General features: G+C 45.5%; 2 protein-coding genes across 5 annotated transcripts in view; one reads left to right on the top strand and one right to left on the bottom strand.

Annotated features, from left to right (window-relative positions):
• WWOX (WW domain containing oxidoreductase) overlaps window positions 1-15,924 on the top strand; it is a 954,836-nt gene extending 938,912 nt beyond the window's left edge. The window contains exons 9-10 of one of the 3 annotated variants that reach the window (XM_072731475.1): window positions 3,248-3,447; window positions 13,526-15,924. In XM_072731475.1, coding sequence (XP_072587576.1) covers window positions 3,248-3,436 — 189 coding nt within the window. In that variant the 3' untranslated portion in view covers window positions 3,437-3,447; window positions 13,526-15,924. Of the gene's footprint in view, window positions 1-3,247; window positions 4,317-13,525 lie in introns of those variants that run through there. The other 2 variants (XM_072731474.1, XM_072731473.1) reach the window with 2 other exon arrangements.
• The window catches only part of MAF (MAF bZIP transcription factor), a 335,092-nt gene continuing 316,923 nt past the window's right edge, over window positions 3,607-21,775 (bottom strand). For both annotated transcript variants that reach the window (XM_072731477.1, XM_072731479.1), the window contains one exon: window positions 3,607-4,540. In XM_072731477.1, the coding sequence (XP_072587578.1) occupies window positions 4,399-4,540 (142 nt within the window). In that variant the 3' untranslated portion in view covers window positions 3,607-4,398. The remainder of the gene's footprint in view (window positions 4,541-21,775) is intronic.

The raw sequence follows: 21,775 nt of genomic DNA, 5'->3' as shown, positions 1-21,775 counted from the left end.
CCAGGGTTTGCGACCGCACGCAGCCTATAGGCTTCCGATAAATTGTTCTTAAAAATTCATTTAGGGGAACCCACAGCTCCAGCCAGTGTTTATGTGTCAAGGTGCTGCTATTATTTTATCACGATGGATCAGTAGAGCAGTGGTGACAACCAACAAGACGTTGCTTCAGATATTTTATAGCAGAGTTGTTAACATTATTTCCTTTATACGGCTCTTTCATCTTTTCTGAATTATGTACTGATGCCCCAAAAAGTGGCATGAAAGTCATTCGATGATGATTAAAGGGCTCTTTAAAAAAATTTTTTTTTTATCAGTTTAAAAATGTTTTATCTGGTATCAGCAGTACCGGCTTATTTACTAATGAGATTTCTCTAATGTGACTGTCTCATTCTGATGATAGGCAGACCAAAAAGCTGATGAGCCAAAAATTAGAACTTGTTATTAAACTGTCATCACATCTGATCATATAAAGATGTCACTCAGAGGCTGCCATGGGTGAAAAGAACTGAAAAGAGAATCCCCCGAGAAGTCAGAAGGGTAGCGGGCTTGGCACTGAAAGGTACCATCACTACTTAAGTGTCCAAGAAGAGAGGAAAGGAAAGCAGGGCACCAGCTGAATGGAGCGAGAACCCAGGGGGTGGCTTTGCCAACTACATGCGGTTCATCTTCGGAGTAGAGATGGTCTTTGCTTTCAGGGGCCCCTACAGCACCATGTTCTGCACAAAGCCAGAGCCACCCATGATGCCATTAAGATTGTGCATCACCCCGAGCCTCTTGGCAAAGGAATCAAAGCCAGCTCTTGGTAGATGATTGGGCCATTCTAAAATCTATGGTTTTCAGCATGGTAGCCAAATGTCAGTTTACATGAAATGAGGTCAACAGCGATTGCTTTGAGATTCCACGGAGGGAAAACGCATGCCCCCCCCCCCCGTCAACCTCATTCTGAATCAACGTCAGCGCCGAATCTCTTTGCAAAAATACCATTCCAACAGTGCAAGAGTGCAATGTGGTATCATTTCAGAAGGTCACAGTGGCAAGATATTACATTGGGCTTGGAAGAATTCTGCTTTTTGCTCTCCCAGATGGTCTACTTTGATCTTCTCTCAGGATTGGTAGCACTGTCGTGATGTGCAAACGCTGATATTATATGCACTCTTGAGTAGGGGTGGGGAGCCTCGATTTGGGAATGAGCTGACTGGATTCTCTCACCACTTGGGAGCTGATGGTAAATCACCTGACCACTCTTTGGTGGTTTTGGCAGCTACAAAGTAGAATGGAAATCTAAGATATCCAGAAAATTATGCAAAACACCATTTCCACCTGAACTCTGCTAAGAATCGAGGCCAAGATGATACTTGGCTTGAGTTACTGGGATGAGCATCTCAGTTCTTCAATTTGTCTTTAGAGGCACTTTGCTTCCCTTTCTCCCCACATGGGATGCAGAGGAGTCAGATAAACCACTCAAAATTCTTTCAATAAATGTGCCAGGTGCTAAGCTAAGGGTTATTAGGAATGATAATTCAGTGAGAGGGAATTTGGATGACATGAGCTTATTTCCATTACACTTGAGCCACACAAATCAATTCGGAAAGAAATAGCTGAATCCAAGAAAATAACTGGCTATTTGGGGAGTGGGCATGGTGAGAGGGTTGGGAAAGTAAAACACCCAATTACTATTTAATTAAATCGAAGTCATGTCAGATGTTCAAATTCTGGACTAATGGGACTTGTCCAACCCACCAAACAGCTAGTAATCATCAGAACTCTCAAGGCTGATGACATCCCAGCCCACTCTCCATACTGCTCCCCACAATCCTGTTGCTTGACTGTGTTGGACCATTTGCTTTGCAGACTATTTCAAATATGACCACAGAAACTGACACTGAAGTCCTCCCCCACAAAACAAACAACCGAGCAGAAACCCCAAAGTCTGCTTTGTAGTACTTTCCTAAAATTGTAACACCTCAAGATCCTGATTCTCAAAAGGACCTTGGCGCCCAATGGTTCTAGAGCACAATCCCAATAAGCGCAAACCAAAGTGACGGGAGAGGGATGATTCTCCACGAAGCTCTGCTTGAGCACGATGTCAGCCTTGTACGGGCCGGGAAATGGTAAGCTCTGGGTGAGGGACAGAAATGCATTTCCCTTCCTGTCAAATATCCTTCGTGTCTTCCCTAATGGCGACCTTATCCCCATTACCTTTTCCATCCTCTTCCACCACCCTCCTCCCTATCAGCTGATAATTAGTTGGTGCAGCAAGGGCTGTGATGCACATAAATAATCATAAGATGCCAGATAAACTGTATTGGTTTTAAATTAGAGCCGTGCCTACCATGTCTCCCCATGAACACCAGCCTATTATTTTTAATTATGGCTTGCAAAGCAAAGTGATTTCTTGCCCTCTTTACGGCATCCCTGACAGCATTGTGTCAGCGGGATGATATGGTGCCCCACCGGCACACACATCCCTAGCCACAGCACCGACTGTTACTCAAAAGGTGAATCGAAAGTAATCAATCGCACTCTTTGCAACTTACAATTTCAAGTGGGCTGGGAGGAAATGTACCCCCTTAGTCACTGTCCCATTGCACATACGGGGTGACGACGACATTTACAAACAGGTTTGCACAGGATCTGGATGAATTAACACGCGTGTCGGGTGTCTGCATGAGGCATGTATGTACATGGCATGGAGTACATGTATATGTGTGTCTTAGCACAGAGTCACACAGCACTGCAAACTCGTCCCCTAGCAGCACTGTGGGCAACAAAAGAAAGGAAAGGTCTGGCACCAGTCCCTCTCTGGCTTTTCTATCTGATGGGCCATCATTAGAGTGGTTGGTTTAATTCAGACAGAAGGTTCTAGAAACGTCTTGGTGTCAGATTATATCATGCATTGAGAAGTCAGTGGTTTGGATGAATTTGTTCTTGTGTGTTCAAAAGGATGCCGTCTTGCTCAGAAGAGACGTTTGATGTGATATTGCGTGTTTATTTTCGAAGCCTTTACCTCTACAAGGTGTAAAAAGTTGCAACCAAGTTGATGAACTTGCTTTCGCAGGATGGTCACATCACACCTTGTACGGTCACCTGCTGGGCTCGGTACCCTCTGCCGAGCCGAGATCCAGGTGTCTCTGGGCCAGGCGGGGCGGGGTCTGCTAATCCCCAGACAGGATGAAGTCAGCTCATCACTTCTTTTAAAAAGAAAAAAAAAAATTTTTTTTTTGGGTCTCTTTTCTTTGATTTCCAGCAACAAGGAGCTGCCACCACCGTCTACTGCGCTGCGGCTCCGGAGCTTGAGGGCCTGGGAGGGATGTACTTCAACAACTGCTGCCGCTGCATGCCGTCCGCCGAGGCTCAGAGCGAAGAGACGGCCCGGGCCCTGTGGGCGCTCAGCGAGAGGCTGATCCAGGAAGGGCTTGGCGGCCAGTCGGGCTAAGGGGAGCTCCGGTGAGCATCCGCGCCACCCACCCCGCTGCCAATGCTGGCCCCCCGCCAACCTCTTATCCGGGGGCTTTCCACGTCCCCCTCCACCCCCCCTCGACTCAGATCCGCCAGAGCAAAGGAAATAAGAGTAGTCACAACATAGTGAAAAAATGTCAAGTACCCACGGGAAGCAGGGAATTGCAGGGCCAAGGGGACAATCTCTCTTCTCTGGGGCTGGGTGAGGCTGGCAAGTCTCTTTGCTTTCCTGTCGGTGGCCTGTTTAGGTGGTGTGCAGGTTCCTTGTCTCACTGGGGAAGCCCAAGCAATTCTGCAGCACTGTTTCAAAAAGCCAGGTGTCCCCCCCCCCCCGGCCACCCCCACAAGCACAGCCTGCCGTGGCCACACTGTAGTCAGGAGCTGGCCTTCGTCTGTGCAGGGAAGAAGAGGCGAGTGTTCATCCTGACCAAGTCTGAGTGGGCATGGCAGTGCCAGGGGAGAGAGCTCTCAGACCCCTGATCCAGCCAGCCAAGAGGGAGGTGACACTTAGAAAAGGGTGGGATACACAGAGCGGGTGGTTCGCCAGAGGCCTGGCCCACCGACCCCCTCGCCAAAGCTGCACAAAAAAAATTCTTCAGAGAGGATAACAAACGAATTTTGCAAATCATTCCCTAGATACCTTGGCAGGCAAGAAAGGAAGCATTGCATCCATGAGCATATACAGGATATTTGGGGGGCAGAGGATAAAAAGTTGTTCCGTTCACTCTACATTTACAGTTTCCAGAAGCATCCCGACCGTGGAGGCTCAGTGCCTCCCCGTCATCCTGCTCGAGCGTTCCGCTTCCACTTCCTCTCCTCCCGTCCAACGCTTAATAAAAGAACATGCTTGAATATGATCACCTGAAGTTGTGCACTGTCTCTTTAAATGTTTGTCTCAGTTTTGTTTTTTGTCTTGTTTTGTTTTTTTAGAAAAGAAATCTAGAGGAAAAATAAAGCGCTTCTTGTAGATGCCAGGAAAACACCGCTCTTGTTTCTTCTCAGAGTTTGTTTTGTTTTTGTGCTTTGTGGCTGTCCGTGGGCCAAGTTGTCTCTCGCGATTAGCATGCCAGCATCATATTTTCTGTTAGAGAAAGAGAGAAAGAGAAAAAAAAATGACTATCGTTTAATTTCACCTTAAGAGGTTTTGTTATTACTTCTAGTGGGTTCTTACGGGCCTCGGTGGTTTTCTCCCCCTGTAATTATCAAGTTCTTGGTGACTAGACAGTCTCTCTATGCATCAGAATGGGGGCAACTGGGGTCTCTTTCCAGCTAACCCCTTTTCCCATTCCATCAGGGATGTAAGGAAGTCGACCTTGGCCTGATAGAATGCTTTTGCTGAAAAGCCAGGAAATACCAGGTGGTAGGATTGTGTGTGTGTGTGTGTGTGTGTGTGTGTGTCATTGTTCATCCTCCTGATAATGGCAGTTTCGGGCCAGACAATGTCATGAATCTGCGCCCCGGCCGTGTGGTGCAGTGTAGTCACACACCAGTGCTTTCCAGCACCCCAGAACCTGGCTACCTCCTCCCATCTGGCCGGAGTCTTTCTTACAAAATCTGTACAAACGTGCTACTGTCACTTTTCTAGTCCAAAGCCTCTAGAACACCTGACTGTTTGCAAAGTGACCCTCATAATTCTCCTCCTGGTGTCCACACCTTGGGCAGTCCCCTCCCACACTGGCTCTGGCCCGAGCCACATGACTTGCTTTAGCCAATTTGAAAAGTGCTTGTGCACCAGGGCTTGACTTTTCCTGCTACTTTTTGGGACTCTGGAACCGCCATCATGTGAGTGAGCCTGGGATTGCCTGCTGGATGATGAAACGTGGTCACTACCCAAACGGACATCGAGCTAACTACTGGATGTGTCAGTGAGAGCATCCCAGGCTAGTCAGGCCCAGCCAACCTAACCCAGATGAGAGGAAACTCCCCAGTTGATCCACAGAACTGTGAAAAATGAAACTCTGTTATGTTAAGCCACAAAATTTCATCATTACTTGTTACACAGCAGATGCTAACTGATACAACTCCTCACCTCACTGGGTAAAGTCCACATTTTTTACTGCACCCTAGGAATTCTTTCATAATCTTGTTCCTGGATAGCTCCCAATCTCGTATTCCAGCAATTTCTCCTCACTCACTGCACGTAGCCTTCCTGTGTTCCTGAAATATGCCAAGCCCATTCCCAACTCAAAGACGTTATACTTGCCATTCCCTCCACCAAAATGTTTTCTCCCAGAGACCTGCATGGCTTCCTCCCATTCCACATTCTGGTTTCTGCTCCAATGTTACCCCCTTTCTGATGAGGTGACACTTCTGGCCACTGCATTCATGGTGGCATTTCATATGTCTACCTCTTGCCTTTTAGTTTTCTCCATGACACTTAACACTATTAAACACACTATGTGCCTGTTTACTATTTTGTCTCTCCCACTCCTATAGTATAAACTTCACGATAGCTGTCTATTTTGTTCACAGCTGGGGCCACAGTGAACTACTAGGTCCTTGAACTACTCCTGCCACATAGTAAGCAACTAATAAATAAACATTGAAGGAAAGAAAGATTCTTGGTGACTAGGTATTATGTTATGAAAATAACCCCCTTCATTGCAAGCAGGACTATGGGCCATACACTGTGCACAGCAGACTGCGACATCATGTCTGACTTCTAATGTGATCATGACCCTACCAGACCGCCCTCCTCATTCTGTCTTATGGGTGGAAAAAATTGAGGCCGGGAGATCTCTTAATTTGCCGTTGTCCACACAGCTCATAAGTGATGGAGCTGTGATTCACACTTGGATCTGTTGATGTCAAAAGCATGCATATTTCCTGCATCAAGGCCACCATTTCTTTCATAGGTTAGACGCATCCTTTCCAATAGGTCTTTGGACTGAGCAGAGAGGCGACTTTATGGGCCTAACTCTAGCTAAGCTCTAGGCGTTTGGTGAAGGTAGAAGCTAAGGCAGTGCAAAGAAGACATTGGAGTATCATCAGCCAAGGGGCTTTCCAGAGCATCAAAGAGAACCAAGGGAGAATCTGCTGGCTGCACGCCTCCCTGCACTGTTAAGGTTGCTGTGCTGATTCCCATATGGATCCTGCATCAGGAGGGAAGAAGAGGCTTGGGGGAATCCGACAAGCAGAGGTAAGTACTCCCCCAAATCAGGGAGCTTTCTAAGTCAGATAGATGAAGTCTTCATATAATCATTCATTCAACAAGCATATACTCAGTGCTACATTGTGGAAATCCAACATTTAGGGTAACGTTGTACACAGCACAACATCCACTGTTCCTGGTATATCTCAGGTCTATGGGTATCTTCACATTGTAAAAGGTGAGCAAGTGGATGCCATGAGTCTCAAGCTTATTCTATGTCCAAGGTTGCTATGGCTCACCATCGGTCAGGTGTGTGTGTATGTGTGTATGTGTGTATGTCTGTACATGTGTAACATAGTATCTATGTAATATATATGTACAGGTGATATATATTTTAATTATATCATCATGATCCTACTCTACCGCTATCACAACTACTGATTGCAGACTATTTATTGAGCATCTACTGTGTGCCAGTTGCTGGTCTAGGCATATCACACTCATTTCCTTATTTTATGTTCACATGATGAAACAAGGTTTTTACAGAAACAAAGTAACCAATCGACAGTCTCAAAGCTGGTGATTAGCAGAGTTAATATTCGAATCCAGGTCCATGCGCCTTCTGCTACATCCCACTGTTTAATGAGTAGCCCATAGATCAGCAGTAGATGTGCATTGAATTTATACAATGAGTGAATTATTCACAAAGGAAGATTATTTGCTTTTGTACCCAAGCATGGGACCTGGCTGTCCTCCCGGTGCCCAGCGCCTAGTATAAATCTTGGGAATTATTTCTGTACCTGCCACTTATCCAGTACCAGCCCCTACAGAACCTTTCCTCTTGTCCTGGTTGTGAATAGGTCTGCATCCGGCCTTGACTCCCTGGGCTTAACTCCTGATGGACTCTGTGTCCAGAGTTTTCCACCATTGTGCAGTGCCATAGGATCCACCCAGAACAGGAAGAGAGAGCCAGGTGCTCTATAGTCATTTTCTTTTGAGTGGCTCTCCCTCCCGAAGGCAGCCAATTTTCACTTCCATGGCTGATTCAGGGAGACCCTTCTATCAACAGGAAACAAGAAATGGAAGCATCCCCAGCAAAGACTGATGCTGTGGCTTGTGGTTTTGCTGTTTAAAATGGGGTTATGGGCGGTTTTGTTTTGAACTTCAGTGAAGGAGGCCTGATTACTTTCATTAAGGTCAGCACTAGGCCAGAAAGCCCAGCTTGCACACTGGCTGCCCCTTCTGGTCACCAGGGGATACCGTGTTTAGAAGTTCACCTTGAAAAAACGTCTAAAATAGCGATTTTCCCCCCACCCCACATGTTAACTCTTTGTGCCTTTCAACACATCCAAGCTAGTGTGGTTGAGTTCATCTTAGAATACTAAGGGGTCTCACAGAATATGTTCCACATGGTCGCTTAAAACACTGCTCTGAGTTATGCCTATTGATGAGCAAAGGTACTAACAGTAACGGTGATTCTTAAAAAGAGAAAGAAAGGCTCCAAGCCCACCACCATTCCAGCACAGATAGTTTCATCTTTATTCCCTTTTAAGTCTCCGTACTATTTGGTTTCCTGCCCTCTTTTCCCTTTTAACTCCCACAAATTATCTTATTCCTCAGTTTTCAGTAATTTTAACGGATGCCGACTACATTGGCTTGCTGGTGGGTCATCATTTGGAAATGCATATGATGGTCCATTTATGTTATTTCTAGTTTTTGCTGTTAGAACTAATGACTCAATTAGCATCTTTATGCATACAGCGTTTTCCTCCTGTTCATTTAACTCCTCTGCAAACATCTGCAGATATGGAACTATTGAGTCCAAAAGCTTATTTATTTATTTATTTATTCATTCATTCATTCATTCATGAGAGACGCAGAGAGAGGCAGAGACACAGACAGAGAGAGAAGCAGGCTCCCCATGGGGAGGCCAGTGCAGGACTCGATCCCAGGACCCCAGGATCACGCCCTGAGCTGAAGGCAGACGCTCAACCACCAAACCACCCAGGCATCCCCCAAAAGCTCTTTATTTGGCTCTTGCTGCATGTTGCTGTGTGCTGTCTGGAAGGGTTACCGCCAGCGGAACATACACGTTTCTGTTATTTTACAACCTCATCCACATTGGGTGTGACCATTTAATTTTGTTTTTTTACGTATTTTAACTTCACGTTGTCACAATCTGTAACTATTTATGTAAGATACCCCCTAAGCAGCCAGTCTCCTTATTTAAGGCAGAAGCATTTTGTCTTTCGTTTTCCCACAGGATCAAGCTCACAATTTTTAATTAGAGTGGAAATTCCAGGTGAGTCTACATTGGGCTTGGGTAGAAAAAAAGCAGCCGTGCTACCACACTATCCAATCAGGGAATGCCCTGACTTCTTCTCCTTGGCGGTCACCAGTTGTAGCCCCACAGGAACCCCGTCTGACTGCCTTGTAAAGAGCAAAACTACCCACCCAAGCCTCTTGGGTTCTTTCTGGCTTAGGTATGTACTCCACTAGCTAAGGACTGTCTGCTCTTAGGAAATGCGCCACGCCACTCAGCAAGATTGTCGCTCCTCGAAGCTAATCTGTTTACAAGGCCATGCCCTGCTGCATCTTGAGTGTGGGAGAATAAAAGCTGCTTTTAATTTTCAAGATAGATATATGCAAATAGAGGATCTCCATCACTCATTCAGATTAAAGAGGCTCTGTGTCTCCCCCAGCTCTCCTGATTCTATTTGATGTTGTCCTTTTACTCGGGAGTCATGACAATTGCTTGTTTGACGCTGGGCGCCCCAGATGAGAAAATCCACTTTTATAAAGTATCGTTTCCTGGGTGCTTACCAATGCTTTGTGCAACACGCTTAGCAGAAATGCTGTTTTGTCCTTTTAAATCTCACGACTTTTGAATTAAATGTCATTGTCCCCTTTTCACCAATGAGGAGAACATTTGAGTCCTGGGGCCACCACTTCCTGTGTGATGTTGTCCCAAAATTTCACCTTGCTGAGCCCATGAGTCTCCAAACCACTCTGCATTTGTGGTTTCTCTTGGCCCTCTGACTTCGCCCCTCCCTGTTTTACCTCCTACGTCCAGACTTGTTTAGACTCCTCTTAACAGAACAAATGTGGTTTCCATCAGTTGTCTACCTGAATATGGTTTGACTCTTTCTCTATATCCTTAATTATGACTTATGAGATTGGTTGAGGGGGGCGCATCCTATCATTGTATTTAAATACAGTTGATCTTAGAAACAATTGCTGAATAACTTTCTTTTTTTAAAGATTTTATTTAGTTATTCATTAGAGACACATAGAGAGAGGCAGAGGGAGAGGCATGATCCCCACAGGGAGCCTGATGCAGGACTCGATCCCAGGACCCCAGGATCATGACCTGAACTGGGCAGAAGGCAGACGCTCAACTGCTGAGCCACCCAGGCATCCCTGAATAATTTTCTTTTAAACAACGTTTATTGCTGTTTTTATTAGAAAAGAAAATGAGTATGCAGCATGTAAACTTGTGGAGAAAATCAGAAAAACAAATGTGTGGAAAACAAATAATCCCACCACTCAAAATCACTCAACATTCTGATATATTTTTTTTACTCTTTTTAAAAATGCATTTTATAAAATACTTGTATCTCTTAAGTTTTGGCATCATATAGTTGTGATCATTTTCCGTACAGTTTTCTATGTTTCGAACTGAATAAATTCTTGATCCATCTTTTATCAAGATGGCCCTGTGTTCAGATATTTCATAGCTGCATCATTGTTTCATTGTTATTGGAGAGTTAAGTTTCCTCCACTATCATACTCATTAACATAAATAAAAATATAAATATATTTGCATAAACTTTGGGGGCAGGGAGGGGTCCTTTAGTTATTTTCTTAACATGGATCCCAAAGAGAAAGCACAGTCAACAGTATGGAAATATTTAAGGCCACTGGCGAGAAACCATTTCTGGGCTGCCCACATGGCTGGTTTGAATCTCTGCCAAGAGTTTTCTTCAAGAAGAGCAGGTGCGTTTTCACCCAGGTGCATTTGCTCTTGACCAATTCATTTTCCCCCAGATACTCTGTCTGCCTGGTGCTTGGCAGTGTTCATCTCAGGGCTGCCCGTTAAAGTCCTGGGGTATGGAACGCTCTTCCCCTCTGGAACCAAGACAGAAGAGGGCAGGAGCTTTGCATCAGCAAAATTAAAAAGGCTGAATGTGAAAGAATTCAGTTAACTTTCGGTCAGCCGATTTTGCCAGCTTCTTGTAGTGTTACAGTGTTCATTGTTCTGCTGAAGAACCAACCGAGAAAGTTTGAAGACTTTCTTGGCTACGTTGGTGAATGTTCAGAATTCCCAGCCTGGTTTTCTGAGACCTGGCTCGCCTTGAGACGTGGTCCTGGGGAATTTTACCTGGTGTGGCCTAGATTTGAAAGACTTTATGATAAAGCACTTGGCTTTTCCCTCTTAGTAGCAGCTGCATTCAAACCCACTTCAGGGAGGGAGGCTGAGCAGATCCTTCTAGATGTTCAGAAAAATTTTTCTTCACATCACCTTTTTTCCTAAACAAGATTCCAGAACCTTCTAGAAGCCTGTGTACATCTCCCAAAATATTCCCAAAGCCTTCACAGCTTTAGCACTCGCAATAAATGGAAATAATAGATACGGGAAGACAACAACACACACACACTTAAGTTTTTATAGACTTAGAGGTCTATATCGTGATACGTTGAATCTCAATGTAAAAATAGGTACTATTGGTAATAATAAGTACTAATTAAAATAAAATTATAGTGAGCATGATTTAGGAATACAGAGCAGACCCTCTGACCCAGAAATTCAAATTCTAAATGTTAATCCTAAAATAGGACAGTTCTTCCAGCCTGGACAGGTGATACAGGGTTTGTGAGTTTGTGTGTGTGTGTGTGTGTGCGTGTGTGTGCAGAGGTGTCAAGAGCTTTGGAATCCAAAAACTGCCCTAACATACTAATGTATCTGAAAAGTCCTATTTTTAAAAACAAACAGTTTAACCATGCTTAGCCCTAAAACCCTTGAACACAGGCCACTATTTTTTTTAAAGATATTAATAGAAACAATAGTGTTCTCCAGGACACAGGTAGAGAAATGTTTCTCTTAAAGGAATAATAATAATAATAATAACGCTGAAAACCTGACATCAATTGAAATGTCCAACAGCTGGAAACAAGCCTCCCAGATTACCACAAAATAATGTAGTGGAAGAAATGTAATTGGCTGAAATGATGTTTTAACATATGAGGTGAAAAATGCAAGTTAAAAAAGAGTTTATAGGGTATGATCCCATTTTTGTTAAACAAATATAAATTTGTGCTTCGCTACATATAAATTATGTATTAAGAGAGAGAGAGTGAGGGCTGAACAGGGTTCATAAGAGTTATCTCTGGTTAGAGGAAATGTAGGTGACTTTTTGTTTTTTTTTTTGCTTATCTGCATTTCCCACATTTTCTACAATGAAAGTATGTCCCTACCACATTCTGCAAAGTAAAAGTTATCCCAAGAAAGACGAAACATGCCAACAATTGTGAACGTGCCCAGCGGTCTCCCTAAGCGTGAGAGCACAGCTGTGGGTTGATTCGAGTCCAGTAATTGGTCTTCCAGAAGGTTCTCTTGGGTTGACACAGTGACACAAACAGAATGGCTTTCTAGTTTCACAGGAACAGGGTCGGGGACTTTCAGGCTGTGTGACACAAAGGACACAGGAAAAATAAAAGCAGGTAGATTATTTTTGGTCGCTTCATGTTTTAACATAACTGGCCGGCCGGCTGAATTATAACTCTCATTGCCATGTATGTACAAACACCACCTCCCTGTGGCTTCGGCCAGGTGAGTGTCCAACCAGAACCTCCGCTCTGCCGGAGTTGGATGTTCTGACAAGGTTGACAAACAAGCTCCAACTGTTCCACTCCTCACCTCTCCACCTCCGTATGCTCCTGTTAACCTGGAGCATCCCTATCCAGCTCGTGCACAACCGGCCTGTGGTTGTTCACCAAGCCCCTTTCCACTGTGTTTTATTATAGCTTGTGAAACTGTTGAACTAAACGACGAGCCAAAGTATTGATTCTATCCATTTGATCTCTGCTAATGTGAAGATTTTTAAAAATACTATTAAAAAAGTAAAGTTACATATGCTATGTTACACTAAATAAATGCAATCACCAAAACACCTTGAAGAAATATTTAGGCATAAAAATATCAGCAATGCTACTGTACGAGTGGAGAGAAATCCGAGGTGCAGACAGCATCTTTCTTGGAATCTGAATGGTAACTTAATATTTTGGACTTAAAATTACTTTTCCCTGAGTTTAATGGCATTCTACCTAGAAGGAAAGAATTAAAAGCACACTGTCTAGAAGCAAAAAAATTTAAAAATAAATCAATTCATTCAACAACTATCAGGCTAAATGAGAGCAAGACCAGTGTGACCACCGCCTGGTAACAGCTCTATGAGCTTCCTCAACAAAATCGAGGGGAAATGGCTCTACTAGCATTGCCCTCGTTTTAAATTCTAGGGCAGTATGATGAAGTGATCATTCTCGAGGCTTCGGAGAGCAAAGCTTCACAAATGGGCCCCAGTGCATTTCTGCAATTGCAGGGCTTCAGACCAGTTTCCATGATTCCGAAGACTCCAGTTTTTCACTGGCTCCTGTCCTTGGCATCTCTGATCACTAACACTTTCGCAGATACCCAAACATAGAGTGAAAGGTAGAAGGAAGCGCCTTCTGTTCATAATTGGTGTGGATCAAACTTCAAGCCTTTCTTGTAAGGTTACACTCAGGCCGAGTTACGAGGCAGTTTGCTCAGGGAGACCAGGGTGGTGGTGGTGGGGGGTGGGGTAGGCACAGCTGGCAGTTGCTCTCAGGGCTTCCACTAAGGTACACTTTTGTGGAGCATCCCTGAGATAGACTCCAGGGAGGATGGCGACCCCAGCAGCTGTGCAAAGTGGATCTCATTTCATTTTCTCCTTCCAGCAACGTGGTGCTGGGTCTGAGATGGGGCAAGGTGGGTAACACCAAAGCAGACAACAGAGGGATCAAGAACAAAAACATTCTTGGGGAAAGCATATAATGCACTTGAGAAAGCCCAGTGAGATGCGCCCAGTCTCGCTCCTCACCCACCCAGCTGTCTGACTCTGAGGCATCGCTTGCCCTCCTGGAGCACGGGGCCAGGAACCTGTGAGGATGAAGGCCTCATTCATTAAGCAGGTTAGTAACTTTAATTTAATTATTTATTTTTGTAACTTTAATTTTAAATCCCTGCCCTGCCCCCCTAACCCCCCCCCCCCCCCCCACCGGTTGGACCAGAATGACCCTCCTGCCTTTTTGGAGCAGGGCTTGATGGGGCCATGAGCACAGCAGTGACAGTAACAATTGTTAGGGGAGAGGCTTGTGGGTGCCTGAGGCTCATCTAGAAGACGGGACGGGCACTTTGCAGGGTGTCTCCTCAATGGTCTACTAAAGACCTGCCCCAACCCTACATCTGCGCTTAAAGCTCCCTTTCCATTGTCTGTGGAATTCACTCTGCACTTTGAGGGGCGGCCTGCCCTGGCCGAGAGCACCAGAGCCATAAAAGTGTCAGGAAATTATGAACAACCCAAAGCCGGGGCCCGTTGCTCTGCGGTGGGCAGTGAGGGAGCACTAATGATGTGCGGCACGGAGGCCGTTTGGTACCTCCATCCATCTGTGCAGAGGGGAGTGAGGACAAGGCACGTGGCCCCCAGGAATCGGCAAGTTGCTCGGGCCCTGGGGTTACCGTTGAGCCTTCCAGAGGAGGGGACAGGGGCTGGAGCTGGGTGCTGCACAAAGCCACCGATGCAAACATTTCTGGCTGGGACTCCTCTCCATTTCAAAGTGCAAGATGCTCAGGTTTATCCTAACCTTGTGCTGAGACTGGTCCCAAATTCACCTTTTCACAGAATGAGCTGATTTCTGTGGCTCTGAGTTGGCAACAGCCTGTGTATTAACTCCGTCTTTATAGGCCTTTTGCATGCGGTGTTAAGCACAAGGCACTACCACCTAATTAAAAGGAACTCTTATCAATTTGTAGGATAGTGGCTTATGGGAAAAAAATCATAATAAAAGCACTACATCAAACCCTCCATTCTGAAGAGGTAAAGATCAGTCACCAGGTGAGAATACTAGCATTTAATCATACGCTTGCAGAGCGAATCTGTAGATAAGCTCCTTGCTTTGAGAAACCCCCCTGGTTCTTAAACAGTTAATTTTCTAGAGGAATGGACATGGGGGTAGGGTGTGTGTGTGTAGGGGGATGACAAAAGAAATTCTTTCTAGCACCCTAATTATTTATTTATTTTTTTTTATTCATGAGAGACACACAGAGAGAGAGAAGCAGAGACACAGGCAGAGGGAGAAGCAGGCTCCATGCCGGGAGCCCGACGCGGGACTCGATCCCGGGACTCCAGGATCGCGCCCTGGGCCAAAGGCAGACGCCAAAGGCCTGAGCCACCCAGGCTGCCCTCCAGCACCCTAACTAGACCACCACTTCTGTCCTTTGGCCTGCTAGGGTGGGCTGCTTATGTGGGCACGGTTGGCAATGGCAGAAAGGATGTGCAGGAGATGTGGCCCACAGACAGGATTGAGGAGGAAACACTGTGGCTCACAGCGTGTCTGAGCACTGGAGGCAACGTCGGGTACGGGAAGCCCGGCCTTGCCCCTGCCCCTGCCTTGCTGGGTGGCCTTGTGCAAACTGGGCAAGCCTCACTTTTATCATCTGTGAAGACAGACCCATTGACTTCAAAGAATGCTACAGCCCTAGGAAACCATGCAGGACAATGGAATGAGCGTGGGTCAAATCCCCGTGCTACAGCCGATCATCCTGCAGCAAGCAGTCATGCCTCTCTGTGTCTATGAAGAAGCTGCCCTGAAAATGCCCACTCCACATGGTTGCTTTTAGAGACTGAAAAAAAAAAAAATCAGTCAAGCTGAGGGAAAATAGTTGACACTCAGGCTTGTAATGGATATCAGTTTCCACCACGGAGTATCCTTTCAGAATGGAATGTTCTAAGATGCTATCCCAATTTTTTTTAATTTGTTTTATTTTATTTTATTTTTTAGCAAATAGCCCTTATTTTTTTAACAAATTGCAGCAGGGGCCCCTGAGACTGCTGGCCGCCCCTGTATTTGGGGGTAAGTCAAGCATTGACTTAGTCACACATTTTATTGACTCCACCTCTCCTCGGGAATGTCCTTTTTAATTCAATGGGGCAGGGCTGCATTGTGTAATATTTCTTTGCCCCAAATTTATAATCACCCCTGGTGTAATGCTGGCTGAAGTTTGTCAGGCTGGTCTGGTTCAAATATCTATTTTAAAAATCACCCAAAAAGCAAATTAAAATAAGAAATGTCATGTTCTTCTGTGTAGTCGCATTAGCTTGGCCTCTGGAAAAATGGGGAAAATAGCTTGCAGGCAGAGCAGAAGGACAAGCCAAGGCACTGTTCCCACCTGGATACGGAATCCAGAGAGTGGGGGCTCCACTGGAGAGGCCCTTCAGGCTCGCTCTTTGCCAGTGGGCTCTTCTGGAACAGGATACCGCTGTCTCCAAAGCCCAGTGCTTTCAGGGGCGGATTGTTAATGATCCAGGCAAGGATGGGGGAGGGAGATGCCACCATTTTGGTATCCTGACCTGGTTTCTAGGGTAAAATTGGACACGAGGTCTTGCTGCATTTTATCGTTTAGCCTAATATCAGATAGGTACCTAAAGGAAGTCCTACAGGAGAGCAATCTAGGTCCCGAAATTTGAAAGGAGTGGAAGTAAAATGACATATGTTATGGGGACAGGAGACAGTGGACTCAACACCAAGCTCAAAGGGAAAATGCTTTGCCCATTTGATTCAAGTGTGAGTTTTATCTACGTGTCATCAGCCGTCTAGTTAACAGGCATCAGCCCGCCTATCTTTCTATCAGTTCACTCCAACCCATCGGTAAAAGGAGTACTCACACTGCAAAAAGAAGAAAACAGGAAAGCAGGTATTATAAAAATGTGAATATAACTATGGAGACAATATACACATAAAAAACAAAGAAAATACATTGTGGTCTATGAAAGTGACTGGGCCTACAAGAGATGCGTATGGAGAGATATGACTATGGGCACATTTCCTTCCTTCCCTCCCACTTATTTGAAACACTGATATACTTTACAAACTTTCTACAAGGACATTTCCTCATTATTAATGCCACTTTTGGGAACACCTGTAGTATTCCAGAATTTGGGTGTTCCCTCATCGACCTGACAATCCCCTTAGTGTGAAAAGGAAAGAAGTGCTCGCTTCGGCAGCACATATACTAAAATTGGAAAGGAAAGAAGTTGGAGTCCTGATACAGTCCAACATCCCAGTCCAGATCATGGAGAAGTTAACTGAGAAGGCTCTGGAAACACACTTCACCCAACCTTAGATGGGGAGGCTTGGGGTTTACACCCTCCTTGCCTGGCATCCGTGGCACGTAAGCTTTGTGAGGTTGGGCTAGAGGACAGGCAATTAAAAGTAAAAAAAAAAAAAGCCCAGGTAAATATGTGTCTGGAGTTATTTGTTCTCTGAAACAAATTTGTTCCCTGAAAGCAGCTGAGATTTCCTTCCAGAATGACCCATGCATTTGATAGGATTAGAAATGGCATAAGTCCCAGAAATAACACTCCAGTCCAGTAATAGTTGGAAGAGTGTTGCCATAAAGACAGGCTGTTCTTAATGAGCCACTGCCCACGCAGGTTTTTCATGCCACGAAGAAGGATCTTTGCCTAAACAACGGGAAAGTGCATTTATAGGAGGGGTCATTTATTCACTGAACAAACAATGTTAAGCACCTCCTAACATCAGTCCTGTTTAATATCCTGGAATACAGGCACCAAAACGTATTGTTAGCCCTTAGAGCCCAGACCAGGGATTGGAAACAGATCCATAAACTGGCCATTTAGAGACTCTTGCACAATTGCAGGGGGCAACATCATATTGGACTCTGTAGTCGCCCTAGGGGTTCAGTTTATGGAGATCAATGTGGCTATTTTTCTCCAGAGTCGTCCATCGGGGACAGTGTAAATGATGAAGGTACACATGATGAATGCTTTGATGGGAGTAAGCCCAGGCATTGTGGGATGGCAGGAAAGGACCCAGCTATGCCTCATGGGGAGGAGATGGGATGCCAATAAAGCCCCCATCCAGGGTGACATTGACATTTGAAGAATCTGCAGGCAAGCAGAGTCCAGAATAAGCATGTAGAACAGATGATGACTGAATGCTAATTTTTGCTTTCGTTAAATTTTTCAAGAAACTGACCACTTTCCCAGCCTCCCAAAACCTTCACGGGGAAGCAACCTCTTCATTTTCAAGGCACCACTGGGTCTTCTCACGTTGTCCTTGGCTGTAGTGGCATCTCCCTTCACACTTGCACGCCACATGCAGCGTTTGCTGCAGGGGCTGCCAATGGGGACACTTGTTTGTGAGCCACCAAACATCGGTAGTCCAGCACAGACCACACAATTAGCTTTCCTTTTGCCCTCAGCCAGATTTCAAACAAAGACCCCCAGAGATGTCTGGAAAATTAATTTATTAAAAAGCAATAGCTTGACAATACACATGATGGCAGAAGAAATGAATATGCTCAATATCTTATAAAACAGTTGGCAATCACATAATAGAGCGTTCATTGTCAATTTAGTAGCTTGTCTCATTATGCTCGGCAAATAGTTGTAAAATAGTGTATTATTCATGAACCAACATGCGTTAATTACTTTTAGTGCACATTTATTTTTCAAATGCAATAAGAGTTACATTCATCTAGAAAAGCAACTTATTTTGCTAAAGTCTGCTTCAGGATTTTTTCAAAGAGAGAGCCACAGTTGTGTTTCTCAAGCTTGAAAATACAAACTGGGAAAGTCAGCACCTCTGTCCAGCATAAAGCAGGCAGAGACAGCCCCCGCCTTAGATTGTCCAGCGGGGGGCTAGCTGATACTACCCCCTGGATATAGACCCTATTCCGTGCCTACGCTGGTCCTGATAGAGATGGGTGAGAAGCAATTCAGTCGCCTGAGTCTCATTATGAACTTGGCCATGTAACTTGGCTTGCAATGGGATAGGAGCACACAGACAAGCAGGGGTTTGAAATGCTCTTGCACTGCTAGATGTGCCTTTTCACACTTCTGCCATTTAGCATAAGGGAAGTGCTCCCTGGGGGACACTAGTCCAAGGAAAATGAGAAACACACAGAGTAGACGTGCACTCAACCCATAGCCTGGAGCCAAACCTAGCCTGTATCAGCTGACCCTAAGCCTACAGACAGATAGGTGGGCGATTATAAGATCGCTGCTTTGAGCCTCTACATTTTTGGAGTGGTTTGTTACGCAGCAAAAGCTGACTGATACATAGGGCATAGGCACAATTTACTTTGGGATGCCCTGAGGGAATCCTCAAAGCAAGCGGCAGTCAGTTCACCTCTATTTCATTTACTCTGGAAGATGTTTGGCCCATGGGAATGTAAGCCCAAGAGAGAAGCCACATGGAGTATAAAGGGAGAACCGATTTTTTTTCCAAATGTGAGCCTCAGATTGAAAGCCACTGGGGCAGCTGCTCTGTGAGCCTTGATTTGCATCAAGCTGCTCCCCATGTGGGCATCTCTCTAGGGTAAGTTACAGGAGGAATTGATTTAGTTGGTGATGGCTGACAATTCCTCCCTGCGGTGCTGGGTGGGGGGAGGCCCGTCTCTAGAAATACCTGACCGTGCAGGGTTGTTAGAGGTATCAAATAATAACGGAGGAAAAATGCCTAGCACCACAGCTACCCAGTAAATGGTGCTAGCAGCAATCGTAGTCATGAGGGCTGTTATTGTTTGAACTATTTTCTGACAATGGAATTCAGCTGCCGAAGGGAGCCCAAGAAGCACCCTCTCCCGTTCCCTACAGCCAGTGGAGCCTCCCTGGAATCCAGGTGTCCTTCCTGTCCCTCTCCCAAGATTTCCTCTTCTGTAGTGCTAACACGACTGCCCTCACTCCCCCCAGAACACCACCAGAAGTCCCCAAGCCCTGATACTTCCATAGTCCCTCCTAGCCAGCCCTTGGCTGGTAGGGTGGTAGAGTGGGCTTCAAAGGTAGAACAAGAGGCAGATGAAGATCTTCAAAACAGACACGTGACTTCCAAATGGAATCACTTCCTGGCATCTCTCCCTGCCGTAACTCACAGGCCCAACTGGTCCTCTTGGTCAGAGGGATGCTGGGACATCACGGGGTTCTGGTAAGCCATGCCAGCTAACGTCTGAGTGTTGGTGCAGGTGGCATCCTCTGCCTGGACTCTCCTTTCCCTCCCTCTCCCTCCTCCAAGGCCACCCAGGTCCACATCCTTCAAGATCCACATTCCAAGAAAAGACTTCCAGCTGATTCCCCAGGGAAAGTCCAGCCTTCCGGCCTTTGGGCCCCACCAACTCCTATACATACTTCTCTAGGATGAAGCGAATGTGCCATTCGGTTTTGTCTGATTAGTCCTTGTGTTTGTTGCTGTCATGGGGATCTTTGAGAATACAGACCACAACTCGGTCACCCCTGGGTCCCCAGCCCCTAGCACGGTGTTGAGACACAGAAGCTCCTCAGGAAATGTATTGAATAAATTAATGAATATTCTTGCTGAGGCCAGCCCCTGAGGCCACATGAGAGGCTCTAGACTTTTTCCTTGTCGGCCAGGCCTGGCTTCTCCAGGCACCTCCCCTCTTCTTCCTGTTATCTAGATCCCCAGCATTGCCTATTGAAGACATGGTAGCAGATTGTAGCTCCTTCTTATTAGGAGTTTAAAAAAAAAAAAAAAAGAAAAAGTACATGCCATCTCCAATGACTCCAAGCCCTCCAGGGACAACCTATGCAAGGTTTACAGCGATAGGGAGCATGCGAGGACATTTCTAATTAAATTCTTTAGTGCTTCTACTTGACCTCATTTCAACTGTGCCATAAATCTTAAAAAAAAAAAAAAACCCTCAAATCCAAAATTTTAAATAATGCTTATGATTTGGTTTAGAACAGGGACTCTCCTTATTAATCCAGTAGCTGAACACACTTTGGTTGCCAGGGTATATTTTAAGACAGGGTCAGTTAAAGGCCACTGACCATTTCAATTAAAATGTTTTCAAGGATTTCTAAATAATAAACTGATCTTGCCTATAATTACAGATGAAATAATAATTAAAAAACCCCTCATAATCCTGTGTGTAATGTTATGGCACGCTGTTGGTGTCCACGTACCAAGACAAATACCTCCGTGAGACAGGGAGCCGTGGAGACAATTAAAGTATAAATCCCAAGCACCCATTAACACCCAGGCTCTATTAGGCTGACTCGGGCTTTGGTCACATTAAAGCCCTGTAGAATTTGCTAGTGGCTTGGGAGGAGGGAATGGTGTTGGTCCTTCTGAAATGAAAATGTAATTCCCCTCTGTAAATCTCTGCTGTAATTGGTTAATAAGCATACACTTTGGCAAAGTAACCACTTAGAATGATGGGTTGGAGCATGTCCCCCCTCTTCACTGTCACTTCCCATAGTTCTTCTTGCTTAGGGCTTGTTCTCTGCACATCTCCAGGGCTTCCAGAGTGTGGGGACCCGGAAACTCGAAGTACATCACTTCCTACTCAGAGGCCAATCGTGAGGAAGAATGGTATTATTCCTTTTTTATTTAAATATTTTATTTATTTGTTCACGAGAGACACAGAGAGAGAGGCAGGGACACAGGCAGAGGGAGAAGCAGGCTCCCTGTGGGGAGCCCGATGTGGGGCTCGATCCCAGGACCCCAGGATCACGCCCTGGGCCGAAGGCAGGCACTCAACCACTGAGCCACCCAGGAGTCCCTGAAGGGTATTATCCTTTCACTGTTTCATCTATCCTGGGGTTTCTGAACCTCAACACTCTAGGTATTTGAGGTTGTTGGACAATTCCGTGTTGTATGGAGTTGTCCTGTGTGTTGTAGGATGTCAAGCAGCATCCTGAGGCCTGGACCACTACTAGATGCCAGTAGGGACACGCTACCCTGTTGAGACAACCCACAGTGTTTCCAGATGTTGCCAAATGTCCCCTGGGGGCACTGTCTCCACCTTCCATCCCCCACCCCCCACCACAGTTAAGAACCACTGGTCTAGTCAGATGCCCCCATGTGCCGTGGCCTTAGCACCCTATGATGGTGACTCATGATAAAGCAGTTGCTGTTCTTTGCTTGATTCTCTTCTGCCCCTTTGGA

Source organism: Vulpes vulpes, chromosome 12 (genome assembly GCF_048418805.1).
Source record: "Vulpes vulpes isolate BD-2025 chromosome 12, VulVul3, whole genome shotgun sequence".
Classification (NCBI taxonomy): domain Eukaryota; kingdom Metazoa; phylum Chordata; class Mammalia; order Carnivora; family Canidae; genus Vulpes; species Vulpes vulpes.
Note: the sequence above shows the minus strand (reverse complement) of the source record. Positions and strands in the feature narration are given on the sequence as shown.